The following is a 24,191-nucleotide window of genomic DNA, read 5'->3' on the forward strand; positions in this document are numbered from 1 at the left end:
ATGTGAAGGCGTAGGAGAACGGACCTCTACAGAAACCAGAGTTGAGGAACAGGTCAAGATACTTATGGGTGACTGGAGGTCAAGTGCCTATGTCCCAGAATTACTGCAACCTGCATCTCTACAGAACTACAGCATCTTACATCTGCATCGCATTTCACAATGCACAGACTCCCACCTCTCCCGAGGAGGGTTGGGTAGAAGTTATCCCCATTTTTCTGGATAGAGAAATGAAGGATAAAAGAGTTAAGGACACTTGCCAGTCCGGCCAAGTAGAGGTGGAAGCACAACACAAAATATAAACTGAGGGTCACTTACATTGAGGTGAGACAGGGCTGAACGGGGACAAATGGTTTCAAAAACCCCATTTCCCATGAGCAGGTGGAGGAGGTGTGCTTAAACAATAAATCACCTAGGAAACACGGCCTGCAAACTCTTCTGCTGAAGGCCCCCAAAGCAAAGGCAATCTTGGGCTTCCTTCCACGAGGCTGCCCAACAGAACCCACCAGAGCCAGCCACATCTGCCTAGGGTTTGAGGTTCAGTTCTAAGAGACACGCTGTAGGAAGGAGGGACCCAACAGTCTCTCCAGAGGATTGTGAAAGGCCTCTGGGGGCTGGCATGGGAGGACTGAGGAAATCAGTCAACGAACACATCAACCACAAGCATCTGTGGAGTGCCCGCCACATGGGAAGCACCAGAGACAAAAATGAAGGCAGTTACCTTTCATCAAGTGAGAGAGGTCGTGCTTCACCCATTCCCAAGGTGACTTGGAGAGATTTTAAGAAATAGGAGAGATGACAGCAGAGACAGAAACCTGAAATAAACATCACAAGCTCTCCACAGATGAACCAAAGCATTCTGTGGGACCAAACTGCAGAAAGTGAAGTTTCATAAAAGGAGAGAGTGTGAACAATGAACAGGAAATAACTCTTTGGTCTCTGCTCCAGCAAAAAAAGGATTTTGGAGAATGAAGTAGGAAAAGGAGGGACTGAAAGAATCTCTACCAACTTAGTGTTAGAAGGGGGTCCCACTGAAGAACATTCTTATGGTGGGAAGAGAGAGATTCTATAATGGGAGACGGAATTTTGCTGCCCTTCTCTGAGAGTGTCTCACCTCCTTTAAACAACATTCTTTCCAAGAGTAGGAGAAAGTAGAACACCTTAAGCCTTAATTCCATGAGGAACAAAAACAGACTAAAGAAGAAATGTTGTTGAGTCGTTTTCCAGTCATGTCTGACTCTTCATGACCCTATTTGGGGTTTTCTTGGCGAAGCACTGGAATGATTTGCCATTTCCTTCTATGGCTCATCCGACAGATGGGGAAACTGAGGCAAACAGGGTGAAGTGATTTGCCCAGGGTTATACAGCTACCTAGGAAGCGTCTGAGGCAGGAACTGAACTCAGGAAGATGAGTTTTCCTGACTCCAGGTCCAGTGTGTTCTATCCAGTGCTCCAACTAGCACTTCTTTGGGGTAAAAGAAGAAATAAATAGGTACAAGGACTAGGAATCAAAGAATATGAGGTTAAAATAGAAAATGAACAAAGTAATTAAATTTTTTTTGAAAAAAGAGGTTAAAATTTTTAAAAACTGACAAAAGAACCTAAAGGAAGGGGAAAGAGGGGCGATTTTTAATTAATTACTTAGAGATTCTTTAAAAGGGGGAGAAAATAAAACAGACAACTAAATAAAAAGTAATCAAGTTAAGGAAAACTCAAAAACTAAGGAAAGAGGTGACAAATGGGGAAGAGAGACCCAAGGGTAAGGAGAAGAGAGCAGGAATAGGCTGCCTTACAGTAGATTAAGCAAAAATAATTGTTTGGATAAAGTACTATCTTAAAAGAGAAAGATTAACAAACAAAACAAAATCCTAATTTTTTAAAAACACTGAACAGATACTGAAGAGATCGTACCGAATATTGAAGAGATAAATGGAGAAAAAATATAAACCCAACTTTCATAAATTTAAACTTGAATAGATTAAACAATCCAATAAAATTAAAAAGATTAGACAAGAAAACCCCAATCTGCAACTAACAAGAAACATCTAAAAAACAAAGAATAAAAATGAGGCTGGAACAAATTTGCTAAGGGATCAAGTGAATCCAAATAAGTAGGTATTGTGATCTTGCTATCAAAGGAAAACCCAAAATTTACAATATAAAAGAGATAAAATAAGGATATTATGTGCCCCAAGTGTCAAAGCATCAAAAGTAACAAAAGAAAAGTTAACTGAATTGCAAGAAGACAAGATATAGCAAAAAATATAACAGTAAAAGTACAACAAGGCTGCATATTGTGACCTTATTTATTTAACTTATATGCAGAGTGCATAATGTGAAATGCCAGGCTGGATGAATCAAAAGCTGGAATTAAGGTTGCTGGGGAAAATATCAATAATCCCAGATATGCAGATGATACCACTCTGATGGCAGAAAGTGAAGAAAATTAAGAAGCCTCTTGATGAAGGTGAAAGTTCAGAAGAGTATAAGCTTTCAGCTAGCTTAACATCCAAAAAACCAAGATCTTGGCAACTGATATCATCACTGGTAAACAAGGAGAAAAAAATGGAAGCAGTATCAGATTTTACATTCTTGGGTTCAAAGATCACTGTGGATGGCAATTACAGTTATGAAATTAAAAGACACTCCTTGGAAGGAAAGCTATAGCAAATCTGGACAACATACTAAAAAGCAGAGACATCACATTGCCGACAAAGGTCCATATAGTTAAAGCTATTTCCAACAGCAATGTATGGTTTTGAGAGCTGGACTATAAACAAAGCTAAGTGCCACAGAACTGAAGCCTCTGAACTGTGGTACTAGTTCTAGAATACTTTCAAGAATCCCTTGGACATCAAGGAGCTTAAAGAAATTAATTCAGGCTAACTCAAGAAGGTCAAAAACTAAAGATGAAGCTTAAATACGCTGGCCACATAATGAGAATACAGAATTCATTGGAAAACACCCTAATGTTGAAAAAGATTGAAGGCAAAAAGAAAAGAGGACAGCAGAAGATGGAATGGATAGACAGTATCATGGAAACAGTGAACATGAACTTGGACAGACTTTGAGAGAGAATGGAGGACCAAAGGGTCTGGTGTGTTATGGGCCACAAGGTCACAAAAGAGTCTGACATGACTGAACAACTGAACAAAAAAGACTTTCATGTTCCTCTCTCAGATTTGGTCAAAGCTAAAAGAAAGGTAAAAGAAAAAACATAAAATTTTTAAAATACATAATGAAAAGATTCTTACATAAAATGACCCACGTTATCTCAATCACACCATGTATATATTCCTAACAATCCTTACCAAAGGTCTCAAATATAAATCATTTTCAAAAATACTTATACAAGGGCAGAGCCAAGATGGTGGACTAGAAAGACACACTTACACAGGGTCTCCCCACACAGCCCATAAAATACCTGTAGAGAGGAACTCAACAAATTTTGGAGCAGCAGAAGTGGAGAACAACAGAGTGGAGGAGATTTCCTGCCCACCTGGCCCACAGAAACGTCGGGTGCACCGGACGCGGAGCCGAGCGCAGAGCCCAGCCCGCGGCACGACGAGATTCGGGGAGGAGGACACCTCGGGGGCAGAATCTCCAGTCCCAGCAGCAGGTCCTCAGATCCCTTAACCCACAGGCGCCAAAGGTCAGTGACGGGGTTTTATCAGCTGGCCAGGAAGGGAGAAGTACCTTCCCATAGCTCCAGCAGCAGGCAGCAGCCACAGAGGATGCACAGCAGCCCATATGGAAGCTCCACGGTTGCAGCATAAAACCCCTGAGGGCACCAAAGAGCTGAGTCTTACCTCAGCCCTGGGTGGAGGCCCTGCCCGAGCTGATTGGTGGCCCTGCCCGAGCTGATTGGTGGCCCTGCCCATCCAGCTTATCTGAAAACCAGCCCCCAGTGCTGACTTGGGAACTGGAGGCCAGGTGGCTGTGGAGAGGTAAATGCTAAGATTCTGGGCATAAAAATTCCTCTCTACATCCAGACCAGTACACGCTTGATTGTGCCACCTTGGAGGAACTGAGATCTCACAGATTCCCAGAGTACACCCTACTCTTGACAAAGGACCCAAAAGTCAAGCAACTGGTTGGGAAAATGCTCAAAAAAGGGAAAAAAAATAAGACCATAGAAGGTTACTTTCTTGTTGAACAGATATCTCCTCCCATCCTTTCAGATGAGGAAGAACAATGCTTGCCATCAGGGAAAGACATAGAAGTCAAGGCTTCTGTATCCCAAACATCCAAAATAAATATTCAATGGGCTCAGGCCATGGAAGAGCTCAAAAAGGAATTTGAAAATCAAGTTAGAGAGGTGGAGGAAAAATTGGGAAGAGAAATGAGAGAGATGCAAGAAAAGCATGAAAACCAGGTCAACACCTTGCTAAAGGAGACCCAAAAAAATGCTGAACAAAATAACACCTTGAAAAATAGGCTAACTCAATTGGCAAAAGAGGTTCAAAAAGCCAATGAGGAGAAGAATGCTTTCAAAAGCAGAATTAGCCAAATGGAAAAGGAGATTAAAAAGCTCACTGAAGAAAACAGTTCTTTCAAAATTAGAATGGAACAGATGGAGGCTAATGACTTTATGAGAAACCAAGAAATCACAAAACAAAACCAAAAGAATGAAAAAATGGAAGATAATGTGAAATATCTCATTGGAAAAACAACTGACCTGGAAAATAGATCCAGGAGAGACAATTTAAAAATTATGGGACTACCTGAAAGCCATGATCCAAAAAAGAGCTTAGACATCATCTTTCATGAAATTATCAAGGAAAACTGCCCTGAGATTCTAGAACCAGAGGGCAAAATAAGTATTGAAAGAATCCACTGATCACCTCCTGAAAGAGATCCAAAAAGAGAAACTCCTAGGAACATTGTGGCCAAATTCCAGAGTTCCCTGGTCAAGGAGAAAATATTGCAAGCAGCTAGAAAGAAACAATTCAAGTATTGTGGAAATACAATCAGGATAACACAAGATCTAGCAGCTTCTACATTAAGGGATCGAAGGGCATGGAATATGTATGATATTCCAGAAGTCAAAGGAACTAGGACTAAAACCAAGAATCACCTACCCAGCAAAACTGAGTATAATACTTCAGGGGAAAAAATGGTCTTTCAGTGAAATAGAGGACTGCCAAGCATTCTTGATGAAAAGACCAGCACTGAAAAGAAAATCTGACCTTCAAACACAAGAATGAAGAGAAGCATGAAAAGGTAAACAGCAAAGAGAAGTCATAAGGGACTTACTGAAGTTGAACTGTTTACATTCCTACATGGAAAGACAATATTTGTAACTCTTGAAACTTTTCAGTATCTGGGTAGTTGGTAGGATTACACACATACATACACACACACACACACACACACACACAGAGCACAAAGTGAATTGAATAGAATGGGATTATATCCTAAAAAAATGAAATTAAGGGATGAGAGAGAAATATATTGGGAGGAGAAAGGGAGAAATGGAATGGGGCAAATTATCTCTCATAAAAGAGGCAAGCAAAAGACTTTTCAGTGGAGGGAAAAAGAGGGGAGGTGAGAGAAAAACATGAAGCTTACTCTCATCACATTCGACCAAAGGAAGGAATAAAATGCACACTCATTTTGGTATGAAAACCTATCTTACAATTCAGGAAAGTGGGTGAGAAGGGGATAAGCAGGATAAGAGGGATGATGGAAGGGAGGGCATTGGGAGGAGGGAGCAATTTGAAGTCAACACTCTTGGGGAGGGACAGGATCAAAAGAGAGAATAGAAGCAATGGGGGGCAGGATAGGATGGAGGGAAATATAGTTAGTCTTACACAACACAACTATTATGGAAGTCATTTGCAAAACTGCACAGATATGGCCTATATTGAATTGCTTGCCTTCCCAAAGAGAATGGGAGGGGAGGGAGGGATGAAAAGAAGTTGGAAGTCAAAGGTTTAGGAACAACTGCTGAGTATTGTTCTTGCTACTAGGAAATAAGAAATACAGGTAATGGGATATAGAAAGTTTTCTGGCCCTACAGGACAAAAGAAAAGATGGGGACAAGGGAAGGGAGGGATGTTAGAAGAGAGGGCAGATTGGTGATAGGGGTAATTAGAATGCTTGGAGTTGGGGGAGGGGAGAAACGGGGAGAAAATTTGGAACCCAAAATTTTGTGAAAATGAATGTTAAAAGTTAAATTAATAAATTAAAAAAAAATACTGATACACAGTCATGTAAAAATACTGAAGTACAATGGAATACTTTATTAGGAAATAAGAAGAGATTAATTAGCTAATTTTTGACTAGTAAGAAAGAAATATCAAATATGAAAAGGGAATACATTCCAGAAGCTAAGGAAAACCTATCCAAAAATTTGGGTAAGAGGGTATGCTGAGATCAGGAAAAAGCTAGTAGTTCAATTTAACAAAAATATACAAGATGGGTAGTAATATGAAATTTTTTTGAAAGAGTCAATAAAACAACTGAAGAAAAAAAAAACTTGTAGAGAGCAAGTCAGATGGTGCAGAGGCAATAAACACTAGGCTAATGAATTGATACCTTACCCTGTAACAAAGGAAGACCTCATTAGCCAGAGGAACAGTCTATGAAATAACATTTGAATATGCTAGAAATGTCTGAATTCATTATTTTAATTTAATACAATTAAAAATTCCAACAAGTTCAAATGTATATGAAAAAAGGGCCAAAAACACTTTTTTTAAAAAGTCAACGTAGGACTTGCCTTAGCAGACTTTATTAATTGGTATCTTTGTTTTCAAATCACCTACATTTCTTGATGTTAACCTCCCCAACTCACTTTTTCAGAGACATCTCTTATAACAAAGGAAAGTCTGGGCAAATTTGAAAGCCGTCCTTATCAAAACTATCTGGCAGCAGACAAAAATATGTAAGAATCTACAAAACACAACAGAGATCCCTAAAATAGAACCCAATACAATAGATATAATTATCTATATCATATACAGGTGCAAACAGTGGGGAAGGTCATCAGAGTTTAATAAATGCTATTATGAAAACAACTGGAATGAAAATTAATTCGAATGAAATAATGAAATAAAACAAAAAAAAATAAATTTTGGTCTTTCCTCAATATTTCATATTATATAATAAATTTGAGGTATTTTTTAAATAACATAAAAAGTTTAAGTAAGAAAATGTCTCAGTTGTTTAACAGACAAAATTTTATTTCCATTTCACCAGTAAGGGTCCAATGGCACTGCCAACCAAAGGCCAGCCTAGCTGAGTTTGGAAAAACTTCATTAACCAGAATGTAATCAATATTTTTGGTCATAGCAACTCATGAAATCATCTCCAAAAATATGGAGAGGCTGTACTTTGCCATCGTCTGCTCCATTTATTTTAGCACCAAACTCTGAACTGTTGAGACCCATTTGGATTCTTCCTCTGTCATTCCACATGTCAGCCATTCCTTCCAATTTGACAAGCATGCCATGTACACCTCTGCTTGGATATTCTAGGCTTGGATATTCTCTCCAACAGCACAGATGGAAGCCTGCCCATCCCATAGTACTTTTAACCATGTCTTTCCATGAACCTGCCAAGGGGGAGATCCACCCAATGTGCCAGAGGCCTTGGTCATTTTTTTCCCCTCAATATTATGAAGATCGTAGGAGAGCCATGGGATGTGTGCCTTAGGCTCAGCCCATCATCATTTCCCATCATACATCTCCTTCATGATACCTATTATTCTCTTCTCCATTACTCTTTTAATTTGTTCTAGATTTCAGTCAGCTCCCACCTGCCAAGAGCCTCTCACCAGAGTCTTGATAAAAATGCCCAAACCTCCATTCAAATCCCACCTCACTAATCTGAGGCAAGTCCCATGCTCTCTCCTAGGCCTCAGTTTCTTCTACCAAAAGGATGAGGTTGGACTAGATGAGTTTTAAGGTCCCTTTAAGTTCTAGAACTATGATCACAAGGGCTTAAGAAATAATTAATAACAATTGGGGTGTTTTTAGTAGCTGCATGAAGTAGATTTACTTACACATGAAATTTACTTGAAAGTCACCAAAGAACAATTCATTCAATTACAAATTATTTATTAGAAGGCAACATATTATCTGAAGTTTAAATAGAATATATAAATCATTATATAAATATTTGGTTAAAAATGGTGTCTAAAAAAATATCAAGTTTAAAAAATCCTCGTATCATCATAACATTGGCCACTTGGTGATTTATAATTTATATTCATTTTACGGCTCATCATGATGTGTCCCCTTTCAGAAGAGACAGTGATAGAGTGAAACACACGACAGAGGACTCAAAGAATCACATTCATCCCAAATACACCAAAATATTTACAGCAGCACTTTTCATAACATGAAAGACATCTACATTCTGATATTCGAGTAGTATGCTTAAGATGACTGAAAATGAGGAGAATAAGACCCAAGGCCTTGAAGGTCCCTTCCAGTTCTAAATCTATGAGCTATAATCAGATGAAAAATATGAAGCATTACAGAAGCACGAGAAATCTGACAGGGTCCTCAATGAGAAGGTTGGCATAGGGCCGGGTGGTGAAAAATGTTGGAAACGGCTTCAATCGAAGGAATGAAGGTCTCTCAGCTCATCAGATGCTCTCACCTGTGCATCTGAACAGTGTTTTCTAAAGTCTTAACATGGAGACTAACAAATGACATCAAAATATTAAGACACACACAAAATCAAGAGTCACTTCCCAGTCTGCTCCATGCACAGAGCCAGATCTGTCTGGAACAAAGGCCAAAATAAACACTGGGTAGAAGAAAATGTTGAAACCATGACAGTAACTCTGATTCTTTGAAGGAGCCACAGTTCCTGGATGCTGATGACTCTGTGACTTCAGGTCACCTCCCCAAACCTCAGTCCTACTGTCTGTCAAAGAAGGGGGGAGACACAGGTTTAGTTGTGGCACCCTGGTCCCATGACATCCTCCCAGGGACTGACTGGGATCTCAGAGGACTGACAGAGAAGCATGAATTTTCCAGAGGTATGTGAAGTAAACACAGGGGAGGAATTCACTGTCAGACATGGCCAATGTGCAGGATTGTTCTACGCACAGCCATATTTCTGAGTCATAAGGGCAGATTCTGTTGGGGTAGAGGGAAGTCACAGGGAAATAATGACAATGATAGGAAAAATGATAATAGCTACTATTTACATAGCGCTTTAAGATCTATCTGCAAAGTGCTTTGTAGACATGTTATCTCATTGGATCCTGAAGACAACCCTATGAGATAGATATTAGTATTATCCTCATTCACAAATGAAGGAAATTGAGGTTGAGGAAGTTAAGTGGCTTGTCTAAGCTAGTAAATGTCTGAGCCAGAATTCAAACTCAGGTTGTCCTCATTCCAAGTCCAACATCTGTATCCTAGCTGGGAAAACAACAATAACAAACTAACATTTTAAGAAGATCTCAAAGTGGAGAAGAGTCCAAATGGACAGATGGGGAAGAAAGAAATCAGATGGCACTCATTTTTTTTTTTTTAAAAAGGACACTGGCAACTAATGAGCTGCACGTGCCTTTTTTATTTCTAAATAGATGAAAAGTAGTGGAGCTTCTCCCTGCAACAGCAGAGGAAATAAGCGACTGATGAGACTTTCCCATAGCTTACAGTACAAGGATTTTAGTGAGAAGATTCCTATGGTCTTACCATTCGATGTGGAGTTCTATACCTAAATCAGGGGTCCAAAATGCTATCAATTTATAATCTACAAGGTAAAGCTACCATGTAACTTTATCCCCTCCTTGAAAATTGTTCTAATCCTATAACCTGACTGTTCTCTTAAACCATCAATCCATCTCTCTTGCCATGACCAAATAAAATCTGTTTCCAACCCTAACCTTAAATTTATTATCAAAAAAGCAGAAACCATCTCAAACGACCACTATCATGTCTTTACTTCCTCATATGCCTCTTGATAAATCTATTATTGTTTCCTCTAGATGCTCCTCTCTTCTGTAAATTTAATTTCATCTCTACCAGTGATATGGATTCTCAGTCTTCTGCTTCCCCAAAAACCTAATATATTCATTCCCTCTTTCACCTTCCTATGACTCTCTCTCTCTCTCCTATCATCAAACACTTGTAAGTCTTCCTTAGGCTGAGTACCAACTTAATGTCACCAGCTGACCCTTCAGATTACCATTGTCCCTTTTCTTTTCCTCCCAGGACTAGACTGCTTGTCTAGTTACCAAGCTCTGTGCTAGCTGCCCCCTAAGAAGCATTCCTTCTGACGACACCAAATCTAAATTCCTATGCCCAGCTTTCATGGCCATTTATCCATCCGACACTCTCTCTCTCTCTCTCTCTCTCTCTCTCAAAGACTCCCCAACACAGGCTCCAGATCTAAGTCAACATCCCTAACATAAAGGATTGGAGAACATGCTCATTCTCTACTTAATCCCTTACTTTTTTATCCCTCCCAACTGGAAAAGTTCTTCCCAACAAGTGATAGGCAAATGAATGAAATGCTGTGAAAGGTTAGAATAATGAGCATAATTTGGCTATTTTTAACAGTCCCCTTAACACAAGTGTTTTGATTGGTTGAGTCCAAAGTAAGACATGAGTCAAGTAACCTGAGACAGAACTTCAGGGACAACAGAGTAGTCAATATACCGAAGCCTGCTACTTTGCCTTGCGCTTACTGTCTTCTGAATTACCAAAGAGCACCCTGTCCCCCAGTTAAAATAAAAAGCCTCAATGTGGAAATATGTTTAATATGATTTTACATGTATAGCCTATGTCAGATTTCATGTCATCTTGGAGAGGAGGAAAAATTTGGAACTCAGACTTTATAAAAGTGAACACTGAAAAACTAGAAAGAAATTTTAAAATAAAACAAAAAAAATCTCTACAATAAGTAAAAGAGACTATTTAAAAAACTCAAATTGGCCATGATCAGATTTGTTCCAAAACTGCCAACATCTTAAGGCACCAATTTAGAGCCACACCGTACTTTATGGCCCTTTTAGAATAATTAGAGATCATGAAATGCCTTGGTGCTCAGCATGAAATTAATCTGCTTCTACTTTGAGGCAAAATTGCCTAGAGAATTTCTAAATGGCACTGAAAACGAAAATAATTTAAAGGAGTAAATGAAAAGAAGCAAATTAAAAAGCCAAACATTTACTAAGGAGTAGAAATTCATTAGCTTCTACTCTGGCAAGCTGACACACAAAAAAGCCAGCCAGCTCTCAAAGTCACCTTTGGCTTTCTTCTCTGGACCCTGAAGGGCATGGCCTTAGTCAGAAGACATTTACTAGGCTGGAGGATTACATTCCACTTCATTTCAAAACTATCTGAGTGGTTGGAGCCAGTTGTTAAATGTTTACCAGCACACTCTGCATGCCCACATGTAATACCAAGGCAGCTTCTAGGAATGGGCTGGAGATCATCAAACTAACCTCCTATTAACTCATTTACTTTGACAACAAACCCCTGTTTCTCGGTTTCTTCTTCTAGAACAAAATCTAATAAAAATCACTTGAAATGCCCTTCTAACTCTGAAGAACTATAAAAAGAGCCTTTCACCTCGTGTTCTTTCCTCTGAGATTTCCTTACTCTTATCTCCTGACTTTTCTCCTACCATCCCACAGTCCCTTCTCAGTCTCCACTCATTCATCTCTACAACCCAACTCCAAAATGAATAGCCAAGGCCCCACCCTGGGCTGTTCTCCCTTCTCACTTTATGGTATCTGTCTTGTGGACCTCAATTATTGTCACCAAATGATTCCTAGATCTATACAATGACCACAGTCTTTCTCCTGAATGACAAATGCCTAGTGGACTTGTAACATAATGTCACACAGACATCTCAAACTCAGAATTCCATAGACGGCTTTGTGGCTACCTACAACGCTGCTATGCTACTCCAGGTCCTCATTTCTCAGATGGACTACTGTAATCATCTTTTTTTTAAATAAATTGCAAAATTTGTTTAAATGATTAGCCTACTCCCATGCATGCCCTTCCCACTTTGGAGGGTGGGGTGGGGCAGAGAGCAGGGATGGTAACTCAGAACACTGTATTTTCTTTTTTTTTAGAATTAATTAATTTTATTTATTTTCAGTGTTCTACCATCACTACCATATAACCCAGATTTTTTTGCCCTTCCCTCCCTATTCCTTCCCCCTCCCTCCCTGATATGGCATACAATTTTATGTAGGTTCCACACATACATTCCTATTAAATACATTTTCACTATAGTCACACTATGTAGGAGAATTAAAATGAATGGGAAAAAAATCATATAACAAACCAAAACACAATACACACATACATACACACACAAAAAAATGATCCGCTACATTCTGCAAATGAATTCCAAAGTTCTTTCTCTGGATATGGAAGGCATTTTGCCGCAAAAGACTACTGGGAATGTTTTTAAGTCCTTGCATTGCAATGAAGTTCCAAGTCTACCAGAAAAAAACTCTCGCACACTGTGGTCACTGCTGTGTACAAAGTTCTCCTGGTTCTGCTCCTTTCACTCAGCATCAGTTCATGTAAGTCTTTCCAGGCCTCTCTGAAATCTTCCTGTTCATCATTTCTCATAGCACAATAGTATTCTATTACGTTCATACACCATAATTTATTCAGCCATTCCCCAACTGATGGGCATCCCCTTGATTTCCAGTTTTTGGCCACCACAAAGAGTGCCGCTATAAATATTTTTGTACATGTGGGACCCTTTCCCATTTTTATGATCTCTTGGGGATACAGTCCTAGAAGCACTATTGCTGGGCCAAAGGGTATGCATATTTTTGTAGCCCTCAGGGTGTAGTTCCAAACTGCTCTCCAGAATGGCTGGATCAGCTCACAGCTCCACGAACAGTGTATTAGTGTTACAACTCTCCCACATCCTCTCCAACATTTATCATCTTCCTATTCTGTCATGTGTGCCAATATGATAGGTGTGATGTGGTACCTCAGAGTTGTTTTGATTTGCATCTCTCTAATCAAAAGTGATTTAGAGCATTTTTTCATATAGCTATAGATATCTTTAATTTCTTCCTCTGAAAACTGCCTGTTCATACCCTTTGACCATTTATCAATTGGGGAATGACTTGTATTTTTGTACATTTGACTCAGTTCTCTATATATTTTAGAAATGAGGCCTTTATCACTGACACTGGCTGCAAAAATTCTTTCCCAGTTTTCTGCTTTCCTCCTAATCTTGGTTGCACTGGGTTTGGTTGTGCAAAAACTTTTCTGTTTAATGTAATCAAAATTATCCATCTTGCACTTCATAATGCTTTCTATCTCTTCTTTAGTCAAAAATTCTTCCTTTCTCCATAAATCTGATAAATACACTATTCCTTGCTCCACCAATTTGTCCATAGTGTCCATCTTTATACCTAGATCGTGTACCATTTGGACTTTATTCTTGAGAACATTTTATTTTCAAGGTAAAGTCCATTCTCCCAAATTCATCCTCCACACAACTGCCAAGCCATATTCCTAAAGCACAGGTCTCACTAAAGCATTCTTATAAGCCAACTCTATCAGCTCCCTACTGGCTATGGGATTAAATACAAATCCCTCCATTTGGCATTTAAAGAGCTCCACAATCTGGCTCCCTGCTCCTTTATGGATTTATTGCACACTGTCCCTTCTGGTGCACTGGCCTGCCTGCTGTTTCTCACGTACATCATGGTACCATCTGGATGCCTCTACATGCATACTCCCTCCTCTTCCTCACCTCCACCTCTTGGAACCCCTACCTGTCTCCACCCTATAGAGTCGTTCCTGAACCTTGTGGCTTCTAATGACCCCCCACAATAACCTCTAATTTATGATTTTGTATCTACTTGTTTTCCCCATCCCCATGTGATCTTCTTGATTGCAGAGATGCAGTTTTGCCTTTTGTATTTCCAGTGTCTAACTAGTCTGGCACAGAGGAGGTGCTTAATAAACATCTTGGTTGAATGAGGAAAGAAAGACAATCAAAGATACAGATATATGATTTTTTAGGAGGCTGTATGTTACATATATATTGATCTGGCATTTTTTTCAAAGACACAATTCTATTTTCTGCACACTGATAACTAAGTCCAATGCCCAAATCTTAAGAATCACCTGAAGGGCTTCAAAAGAAACACTGGAGTTTTAGAGGACAAGGCTGCCCTGCTGAGTCAAAGACTGGATAGTTAATTGGTAATAAATGCTCACAAACAGAATTCTACATGGGTTTCCCTGCTCTGAATGCTGGTACTAAGCCTTCAGTGCCTTGCCTATCATCAGTAGGTGAATAAATTCCATACTGCAAAAAGGAACCAGAAAAAAATTAGGAATCCTTTTACCAAATACTGAGAAGTGCTTTTTAGAACTCATTGCCAGGTGGCCTTTTGAGCTAAAAATCATATCTGGCAGAGCATGCTGGCATAAAATTCCCTTTAATCATCATCTGTTTTCTGTTACTATAACTGGTTCCATTATTTGTAGTACTGATGCTACAAAATTATTCCAAAGGCTAATGGGGTCAGCTCATTCACCACCTGTCCTGAATGGCTTCATAGGATAACTTCTACAGCTCTGAACTGGAATCCAAAATCCAGTAAATAAGAAAGTTGAGTCAGTGTAAACCACTGTCAACCTTTAGGGGCAACTGACAGGGCAAAATGGGAAGAATGGAGCTTCTTCAAAAACTGAAAGGTCACTCAAAGGGTCCTCAAAACTCTGCATTAACTGAAGTCACTTGGGACTTCATCCCACTTCTCTGATACTGCTGAAAACCTTAACAAAATACTACAGAAAAACTCCTCTCAAAGATGGGCAAAGTGTAAGCTGACTAGAGACTTTCACACCCCAAAGCAGGGACACTCTATGATTAAGCTCTTTGACAAGCAGGAAAATGACACGATTTTCCTCTGAAGACATCGGCAAGGATGCAATCTGACTCAGAAAGAGCGTCTACGCGGCTCTGTGAGCCTTAAGAAGGGCATTGGCTAACAAGAACCTCCAAAAATAGGAGACAGAGTGAATGGGACCAACTAAGCTAAAAATAACCCCCACACCCAACCATTCTAATGTACTCATCATTGATCACTGTGCATCATCATTATATGAGGCAAATTTCCCCTCTTTCAGATGAAAAAAGCACAGTTTCAAACTGAATAATACAGCTCTCTTCCCTCACCCAGCCTCCCTTGGGTCTAAGCACTTACATCAGCTCCAACCAGCAGACGCCTCCACAATATCACCTGGTGTTCTATCCAAATCAGACAATCATTTATTTCTCCAAACATTTTTAAAATTTAAGAAAAATATATTATATGCGAAAAATGTAATCCATGGCTTGCCTTTTTTAAAGAAATCTTTATTTATCATGTACCACTCCATCTTTCAAACATGAATAAGAATCTGATAATGCAGTCTTAGATCTAAAGACATTCTGGCATTAAAAGTACAGGGAACAGTCAAAAGAAATGGAAAAAAATGTCTTTCTACTGCCCACTCTCTTGCAAACTTTCTTATGAACAACATCCAATCTAATATCATGCTTTTCTCAATGAACTTGTCTCCAACTAATGATGCCCCACCAGCACAGGCTGCTCAATGGTTAGCCTGCTACCATACCCTTCCTCCACTCACCACTCTCATGTCTGACCACTTCAACCCTATCCTTGTAATGTCCCACTCCATACATGCGCACCCCTTCCACTGTGGGCTCTGGACTTCCTGCTCCAAGCTAACAAACCTGCTTTCATCTTAGGCCTCAGTCCTCTTCTGGCCCTCCCTTGCTCCCTTCCCACAGGACCCTGACAGCACTTCCCTCTACGCTCTAAAATAGGGGCTTCTCTCATACCCTATGATGCACAATAGAGGAGCTGGGCTATTTTGTGTTTATCACTGTTACTCCCTCAACTGCCTCACTAATCTACCTCTCCTCCTTCCAAGTTTATACCATCTAAAATTATCACTCGTTCAGATTCTAGTGGCTCTTATCTGCCTACTCCTAGGATGTCTGCCTTCTCCCCTGAGGAGGGCTCAGTGCCTGGCTTACAGTCTCTCTTCTCACCATCTCTTGCCTTCAAAAGAGCAGACTTCCTTTGACCCAGCAATACCACTACTAGGTCTGTAGCCCAAAGAGATCACCAAAAAGGGAAAAGGACCCACATGCACAAAAATATTTATAGCAGCTCTTTTTGTGGTGACCAAGAATTGGAAATGAAGGGGATTCCCATCAATTGGGGAATGTCTGAACAAACTATGATATATGAATGTAATGGAACACTATTGTGCTATAAGAAATGATGAACAGGCAGACTTCAGAAAGACTTATATGAACTGATGCTGAGTGAGGGGGGCAGAACTATAATTGGTTCCATTATTTGTAGTACTGATGCTACAAAGTTATTCTGTTAGTGTACACAGCACCAATTCTGTTAGACTTAGCTCTTCTCAGCAATGCAATGATCTAAGCCAATTTCAAAAGACCCATGATGGAAAATGCCATCCACATCCAGAGAAAGAACTATGGATTCTGAATGCAGATTGAAGCATACTATTTTTCCTTTTTTTATTTTCCTTCTCATAGTTTTTCCCTTCTGTTCTGATTCTTCTTTCACAACATGACTAATGTGGAAATGTGTTTAATATGATCACAGATGTAGAGTCTATATCTTTTACATGCAGTCTTAGGGAGGGGAGGAATGAGGGAGGGGGAAAAATTTGAACTCAAAATCTTATAAAAGTTAATGCAGAAAACTAAAAATAAGTTAATTAATTTTAAAAATAAATGCAGAACCATGAACGATCAAAAAAAAAAAAGGAAACTTCAACATACTTATTGATACATCCTCAAACACTCTAACCTCTTAGGTTCTACTGTCCTTCACTTGTGTCCGACTCTTCATCACCTCATGGATCTTCTATCCTCCACTACTTCCCAAAATCTGTCCAAGTTCATGTTTGTCACTTCCATGACACTATCTCTCCATCTCATCCTCATCCATCCCCTTCTCCTTTTGCCTTCAACCTTTCCCAACATCAGGGTTTCCAATTGAGTTCTGTCTTCTCATTACGTGGTCAACTATTTCAGCTTCAATATCTGTCCCTCCAGTAAATAGTCTGAATTATCTCCTTCAAGTATTGACTGATTTGCTCTCTTTGCCGTCCAAGGGACTCTCAAAAGTCTTCTCCAGCACCACAATGTGAAAGCTCACAACCTCCTCCTCTATTCCACCTCAGCTACACACAAAGACGGTCACTTCCTTGACCCTGTTGTTGTCCACAAGGTTCCACTTCTCTTTCCCATAGCTCTTCACAAAGCTTAATCCTGCCCTCATTGTCACTGTGACTTGCATTTCCTCCATCACTCCCATCCTTCTTGGGCCATTACCTGGTGGCACTCTCCTCCCTTTCCTACATCAATCCCTTACTGGAACCAACTCCACTGCACCCTACTCTTTCCCCTCAATTGTCTTGCACCTTTGTCCAAACACCCACTGTGTCCTGCTAAGCTCCAACCCTGGATTACTCCCTCACCATCTGTTTCCTTCACTCCTACTCATATGCTGGCAAATGGAGCTAGAAAACATTCCAAAACTATTCCGAGAAGCCACTACAAACATGTTCAATCTCATCTCAACTGGGCCCTCAGTGCATGACCCTTTGGTCCTCTCCACAGTGACTGTCCTCAATCTGTACCCATGGCTTGTTGTTGCCTTCACAACATCTCACAGATGTCTCCTTCTCTCAACTCCTAGAACCACAGGCCTAGTACAGGGCTTTGCTGCCTTCCACCCATATGGCTTCAAAAGTTCCTGCCTTAAGTCTCTACCACTCAGCTGCCAAGACGACTTTTCTAAAAATACAGGGATGACCATGTCACCCCTCAATGAGTTTGATTGGCTCACAATTACCTCCAGGAACAAAGAGCAATCCCTCTGTTTGGGGATCAGAATTTGCAGAATGCCTGTTCAGATGCCGTGTTGTACCAAGAGCTTTAAGAAAAAAATACATCCTCAGGGCAACCCTGGGAAGTGGGCACTGCTATTATCTCATGTTACAGTGGAGGAAACTGAGGTGGAATGAGGGGAAGTACATGGCCCAGGGTCATACAGCTGGGAATCTGAGTGCAATTTTCCTGACTCCAGCCCCCTGGGTCACTGAGCTCCTACCTATAAACACCCTTCACAAACCCACCCCTTCCTACCTATCCACTCTTTCTAAACCTCATTCTCCTATAGAAACTCCATATCAACACCACTGGCCCACTTTCTGCTCCCATCACATGGCATAGTCTGTCTTCCCACTATCTTACCCCCTCAGCCTAGAAGGTTCTGACTCTTCAACTCATGCCTCATGTTCTCCCCAGCTTCCTTCTAGACTTTGCCCAAATCCCACCTTCCGCAAGCTTGTCCTCCTCACTAACTGCTAAGGCCCTCTCCTCAGATCACCCTCAGACACACAGACAGGTGTAGATGTAGGCAGACACAGTGGGAAGCGCCAACATTCATGTCCTCAAATGATAATGCTACTGCTCCAAGCTTCTCTTTCGTAGGCTTCCTCTTTCAAGAAATTCCTCTCCTGGACAAATTCACCTGACCAAACTAGAAAATCAGTCTCCTTCCTGCCTGAAGTCCCAGGACACTGGCTCTTGGCCAGAGGTTTCTGGCACCCCTTCAGTCATCTGACGGGACTTCTGCCCCATCTTTCTCTCCCTCCTCTAACACTCAACTCAAAACCAACAACTGGGTGAGGGTCAAAGAACTGGGGTCCACACCCAATTCTACCATTCACTACCTGCATGACCCCAGAAACAGTGGGCAGGTCATCTCCTCTCACAACCTTATCTTCCTAACATGTAAATCAAGATCAAGGAGCAGATGAATTCTAAATTACCTCTCAGCTCCAAATCTACGAACTCTGATCCTGTATCAGCCAACATGCTAAATGCCTACTCTGTTCCTACCAGGAGCTATGCTGGGCACAAGATAACCACTCTTAAAGTGAGAGAGCGCCTGTCCTCAAGGAGCATACAATTCTACTGGGAGATTAAAATACATTCCAGCTCAGATAAGCAGGGCCAGTATACATATCAAATGATGCAGGCACAGGGAGGTACTCTGGGGGAGATGGAAGGAAGCAGCACCAACTAAGTAATGAGTCTAACTGTAGTTACAAGAAAAAAGGAGAAAGAAGAGCCTGTCAGCCACAGGCCACAGCTTGGGGATGGCTTCCAGGTTAAGGGGAAGAAAGGGAGGCACAGAGCCTGAGGCAGAACACACCAAAAAGGAGATGGCTGAGGGCATAGAAGGGTTGTCAGAGGGCTCACAAGTGACAGAGCCAAATGCCAATAACCAGGTACAGACAGGGCCTAAAGCAACCCATTCCCTAAGGCAAGTGAAGGTATAATATGGAAACTCAGTCTGACAGGCAACTGATATTGCCTAAACCACCAGGACCCAAGATTTACTGCTATTTAGCTACTAAGGGGATAATAGAGTAGGGAGCACAAGAAGGAAACTTTTGGATCCACTGCAAGGGGTAGACTGGGAGAAAAGAAATGAACACGAAAAATCATGAAATGGCTGTAAGTTCTAGGCCCTGCTGACTCCTAGATTTAGGGAAGTAAGAGGGGGAAACAATGTAGTAAGGTGGAAACTTTTACAAAGAGGTGTATTTGCACATAGAATCAGGAAAAGGTTTCAGTTACAGCATCTGCCAGCTACAGAGGTCCCCTGTATTCATTTCCCTCTGGCAGACTCTCACTTTCTAAAAGTCAAAAAGGGTTATTGGGAGGGTGGGGGTGGGGGGTGTACAGGACAGAAAGGGCCTGGCCCCTTCCTACACAGTAAGCTAGTATAAAGCACCTTTGTCCAAAGGGGAAAGGGAGAAGCAGCCTGAAGGGCCATTGGAGGGGATGGGGTCAGTAGGCAAGAATGGGCTTACAAGATACAGGTAGCCCAGGTGTCATGCGCCCACTGTTCACTGCGAGAGGCCCCCCAAGGTTATCAGCCCATAGCCAACCATTCCCCAACACTCTAGGACCTCTCATTTGGAAGCAATGACAGGACTCTTAGCTACTAATGCAGACACAGTAAATAACATACCTTATCAATGGCTTTTCCAACCCGGGAAACACTGCTGTGGATGTCTTTGTGATCAGAAGCCAGTTTTTGGACTGTGTCCTTTATTCTTTTACAGCACTGTGTCAAAACAAGTGACAGTGTCCCTGATAATTCACCATCTTGGCCTATATGAAGAGAAAATGAATTACTAAAGCAAAACCAAAGGAAGGTGGCAACTCCCTCAACTTAATGAGGGTGGAACAATTAACCCAAATCATCAATGGCATCATTCTATAAGGGGAAGGGGGGAGCAGGATGCTGCCATTTTAAAATAGCAAACAATGTAATTATTTCATTCTTTTTTAAACAAAGGCCACCAACTCTAAGAAAAGGTTGGTGTCCTTTTAACCTATTAATAGGATGAAGGATCACAGGCTAGGCTTACAGAAAAGGAACACTTGAGTTCAAACCCCACCTCTGATTCTTACTAGTTAAGAGACCAAGTCACAAACAACTGTCATCTGTCCTGACTTAGTAGCAGAAATTCCCATGCTTAGAAAAGCATTGATCCTTCTCATGTGTTCCTATCAACAAAAGGAGTTTTTGAAATTAGGAAGTCACAAGATTTATGCTCCATTTCCTACCATATTTTTAAAATGTTATAGCATTTTTCTAATTAGTAAACATGAAACACTTGGGTAAATCCTCATTTAATGTATCATTTTGTAGACAAAGTCCACTACAAGAAGCCTGTTATGCCTTCACACCCCTGAAAGAGGAGCTTGGGTTGATGATCACTATGGCCCTACACAAGCAAAAAGCATCACAAAAACCAAAGCTCCTCTGACCATCATGAAATCTATGGTCAGACTTAAGAAGTAAGTTATTCCTGATCAATCCCAAACACTTTCCACTTCCCCAAAGCCTTGTACAGATTGATTTTATTTGGGAAAATAAGAATGTACATTCTTAAGGTCAATGATAAGCAAGTAAGGTCGGGGGACACTAGAGCAACCAAAGGGAGCAGTTTACCATCAAATCACACATCTTGGGAAATACAGCTCCATTCTCCACCCCCTCCCCCCCACACACACACACAGACTTTGAACAGTGACGCCTTTCTCTACCTAATCACACCCACACAACCACACAACTTGATGTTCTCACATCAACTCTTTCATGGACTTATTTTTTAAAAACAGCCTCCTGATTGATCTCTCTGCCTGAAGTTTCTCCCCTCCACACACCTGCCAAAACACAGGTCTATCGGAGTCACTCATGGCTCCCTGTAGCCTCTAGACTACAATACCAAATGCTCAGCCTTAAGGACTAGGCCAAAACTCTGGGCAAGGCTGCTCTCCCAGAACCCTATTTCGTGTTCCTTTGCCTTTCAGACATTGGGAGAGTAGTCCGGCAAAACTAACTAGCACACACACAGCCGTCTATCTTTCAAACCACCTGGAGTTTTCTATTTTAACAACAAACATGGAGTGTGAAGCAGGAGTTCCGGTCTGTGAGATCTGGAACCAGCCTACTCCACTTTGTGCGTCCTGGGATCCACTGGCTCTTCCCCAAACTCAAGGGGCCCTTTCTGAATCCCTGCAGCCCCAGATGCCCCCATGTCTCTCAGCTCCTACTTCTCATGATCCTTGTTTTCCTTCAAGATTCCTCTCCATGAAGCTTTCTCCAATTAACCCAAATGTTAGTGCTCTCTCCCTCCACAATGGCCCCTGAATTTACTCAGCCACAGCTACGCTGTCTCTCCTGCTGAAACATCAGTGACTGAGCAGATGTAAGTCTGTCCCTAGTGCTCAGCACAGTGTCTTGCACAGTACCAGACACTTAATAAATGCTGATTAACAGAATAAAACTCAAAGAAGGGTGGGAACAATAACTTTCAAAACATACACTTATTTCTGAGTGGTGAAAATGTGAAATTGCTACATCTGCTCCACCTCCTGTAACTCAAGTGTATGAACAATAACGATAACGTCTTCAGTACACGTAGTAAATGAAGAATTTGCATCCTCAGAGATGCAGCCTCTGCTCATTTCCTCCCCACAAATAACCTCTGCAAAGAGCTCCCCAAACACACTCCAAGGTAATAGAATGTACACACACCTTCAGCCTTTGCTCCTGCCTCCACTGGGGACTCTTCATCTCTCCCCGTCACTGAAAGCCTAACTTACAGCCTACCCAAACAAATGAAGCCCTCCTATCCTGAGCACTGAGTGCTGGGCCACGTTACCCATGAACCCCTGGTGTACTCACTCAGTTCTCATATGCACCAATTATCTGGCTGGGTAATTCTGTGTTTGTGGCTGGTTCCCCCAAATCAATCCCAGCTCCTACACCAACGCAGGCCATGCTTGCCCTTGCACAGAGCAGGCACTCAAACACTAATTACGGAGGGAATTAGTCAAGGACAAGACCAATGAGCCTGCTACTCCAACAGTACATTGTGCTGCAGAGGTGACAGTGGGCTCTCAACAGTCAGGGTACAAATTCTGATCCATCCTACCAAGCAGGAAAGACTTTGAGGACAAGTCTGGACACCATACTCATCATCCAAGGGCCAAGCTACCTATTATCTGGGGGGCTTCTGACCACAACACTAGCCAGAGCAATGCCCTGAAAAGTATCTACACAAACATGGAGCAGGGTAGCAGTCTTCATGAGTAAGAATCCCTAGGACAATCACAGATCCTATCAAATTCTTTAGAGTGACACTTCCATGCACTGAAGGTCCCTGTACACCTCTGCTTATTATGTGAAAGATAACAGCAACTGAGGCTGGGGAGGAAGGACAGGAATGAGTTTGTAAAGAGGCCACTAAGAGTCACATACCTCAAAGTCCAATCTCTCTAAAGAATGTTAAATCCTTTGAAAGTTTAGAGATACTTCATCTGGAGTCTGCTTTTCTTACTTTCCTACATTTCCCCCCTTATCTTCTAGTTTTGTTTTGCTTTCACTAATGTTGGATACATGCTGTTAAGTGTCTTACTCACATGTAAGATTTCCTGTGTTATTCTACGGAAAGGCCATTTGAAACATTTACAACAAGAATTATTTACCTGGAATAAGTGAAATTTTAAAATATATCTCAATAACTATTTCAATATAAATTACTTCCTTTGTAATCCTATGTATTTTATTTTTATGCATCTTATTTAGAGAAAAAAGAAACTCCTAGGTGTTGTAAGACTTTACCAGTAGGATCCATGACACCAAAAAGATTAAGAAGCCAATGCCTGGCACACAGTAAGTGCTTAATAAATGTTTGGTGACCAGCAAGGATTAGTGGGATCAACTGAAAAGAATACCCAGACAAAGCTTCCATTACTGTTCTTCCAGATGGACTGAATGGAGTGAAGCCTTAATTCGTAAGGACTCAGGAAGTCCTGGGCCCAAGTCCTGGAAAAAGCCCCCTCTAATTGAGTTTATGTTCTCTTAGGAGAAAACAATCTTCCTTTAACGATTCGACAGCCCCCTCCCAACTCTGCTGACCTTTGCACTCTCTGGTTTTCCTCTCTTCTCCCTCCCAACTTCATGTGGGGGCCTTCCCCCAAACGCTTTCCTCAACCCATTTCAGTCATGTAAAGTGACTTCTCTAGCTCTATGTCTAGGCCAGCACTTCCAACTGATGGCCAGTCCTCCCCATTCTGATTCAATGTCCCACCAGGACTTCAAACTTAGCATGTCCAAAATGGGCTGCCCCTCCAGGCCTGGCTCTACTCATGGCCCCACCATTCTCCTGGTCACCTAGTCCTCTTCCATGTTCCCCACAAGCCTCCCAAGTCCTCCCTACACGGGTATCTCTCACATCTGTCCCCTCCATGCACTCCCATGATGACTACCCTGCTTCGGGTCCTCCTCCAGGCTAGACGAGCCCCACCACTCATCTTCACAGGAGTTGGAACGGCTGTTTCCAAGCTACGCCAGTTCTCTTGTTCACCAAGGCCCCACTCCCGGGGCTCACCACTTCTTCAATCTGCTGTTCACACAGCTGCTGACATTCTACTCCTCATTTACAGATGCAGTCCAGTTATTTTCCTACTCAAAAACTCCAGAGACTCCTCCGTGCTGGCTACAGAGCAGAAAACAAGATCCTTCACAAGCCACCTCCAGTGAGTCAACGTTGTCAGCCTCATTGCAAATGAACACTGAA

The 24,191-nt window shown here is 41.4% G+C and overlaps 1 protein-coding gene across 2 annotated transcripts in view; it reads right to left on the reverse strand.

Annotated features, from left to right (window-relative positions):
* Positions 1-24,191, reverse strand: part of RMND5A (required for meiotic nuclear division 5 homolog A) — a 68,108-nt gene that overhangs the window by 25,262 nt on the left and 18,655 nt on the right. For both annotated transcript variants that reach the window (XM_072636929.1, XM_072636928.1), the window contains exon 2: positions 20,066-20,208. In XM_072636929.1, coding sequence (XP_072493030.1) covers positions 20,066-20,208 — 143 coding nt within the window. The remainder of the gene's footprint in view (positions 1-20,065; positions 20,209-24,191) is intronic.

The sequence above is a fragment of the Notamacropus eugenii genome, chromosome 1, assembly GCF_028372415.1.
Source record: "Notamacropus eugenii isolate mMacEug1 chromosome 1, mMacEug1.pri_v2, whole genome shotgun sequence".
NCBI lineage: Eukaryota > Metazoa > Chordata > Mammalia > Diprotodontia > Macropodidae > Notamacropus > Notamacropus eugenii.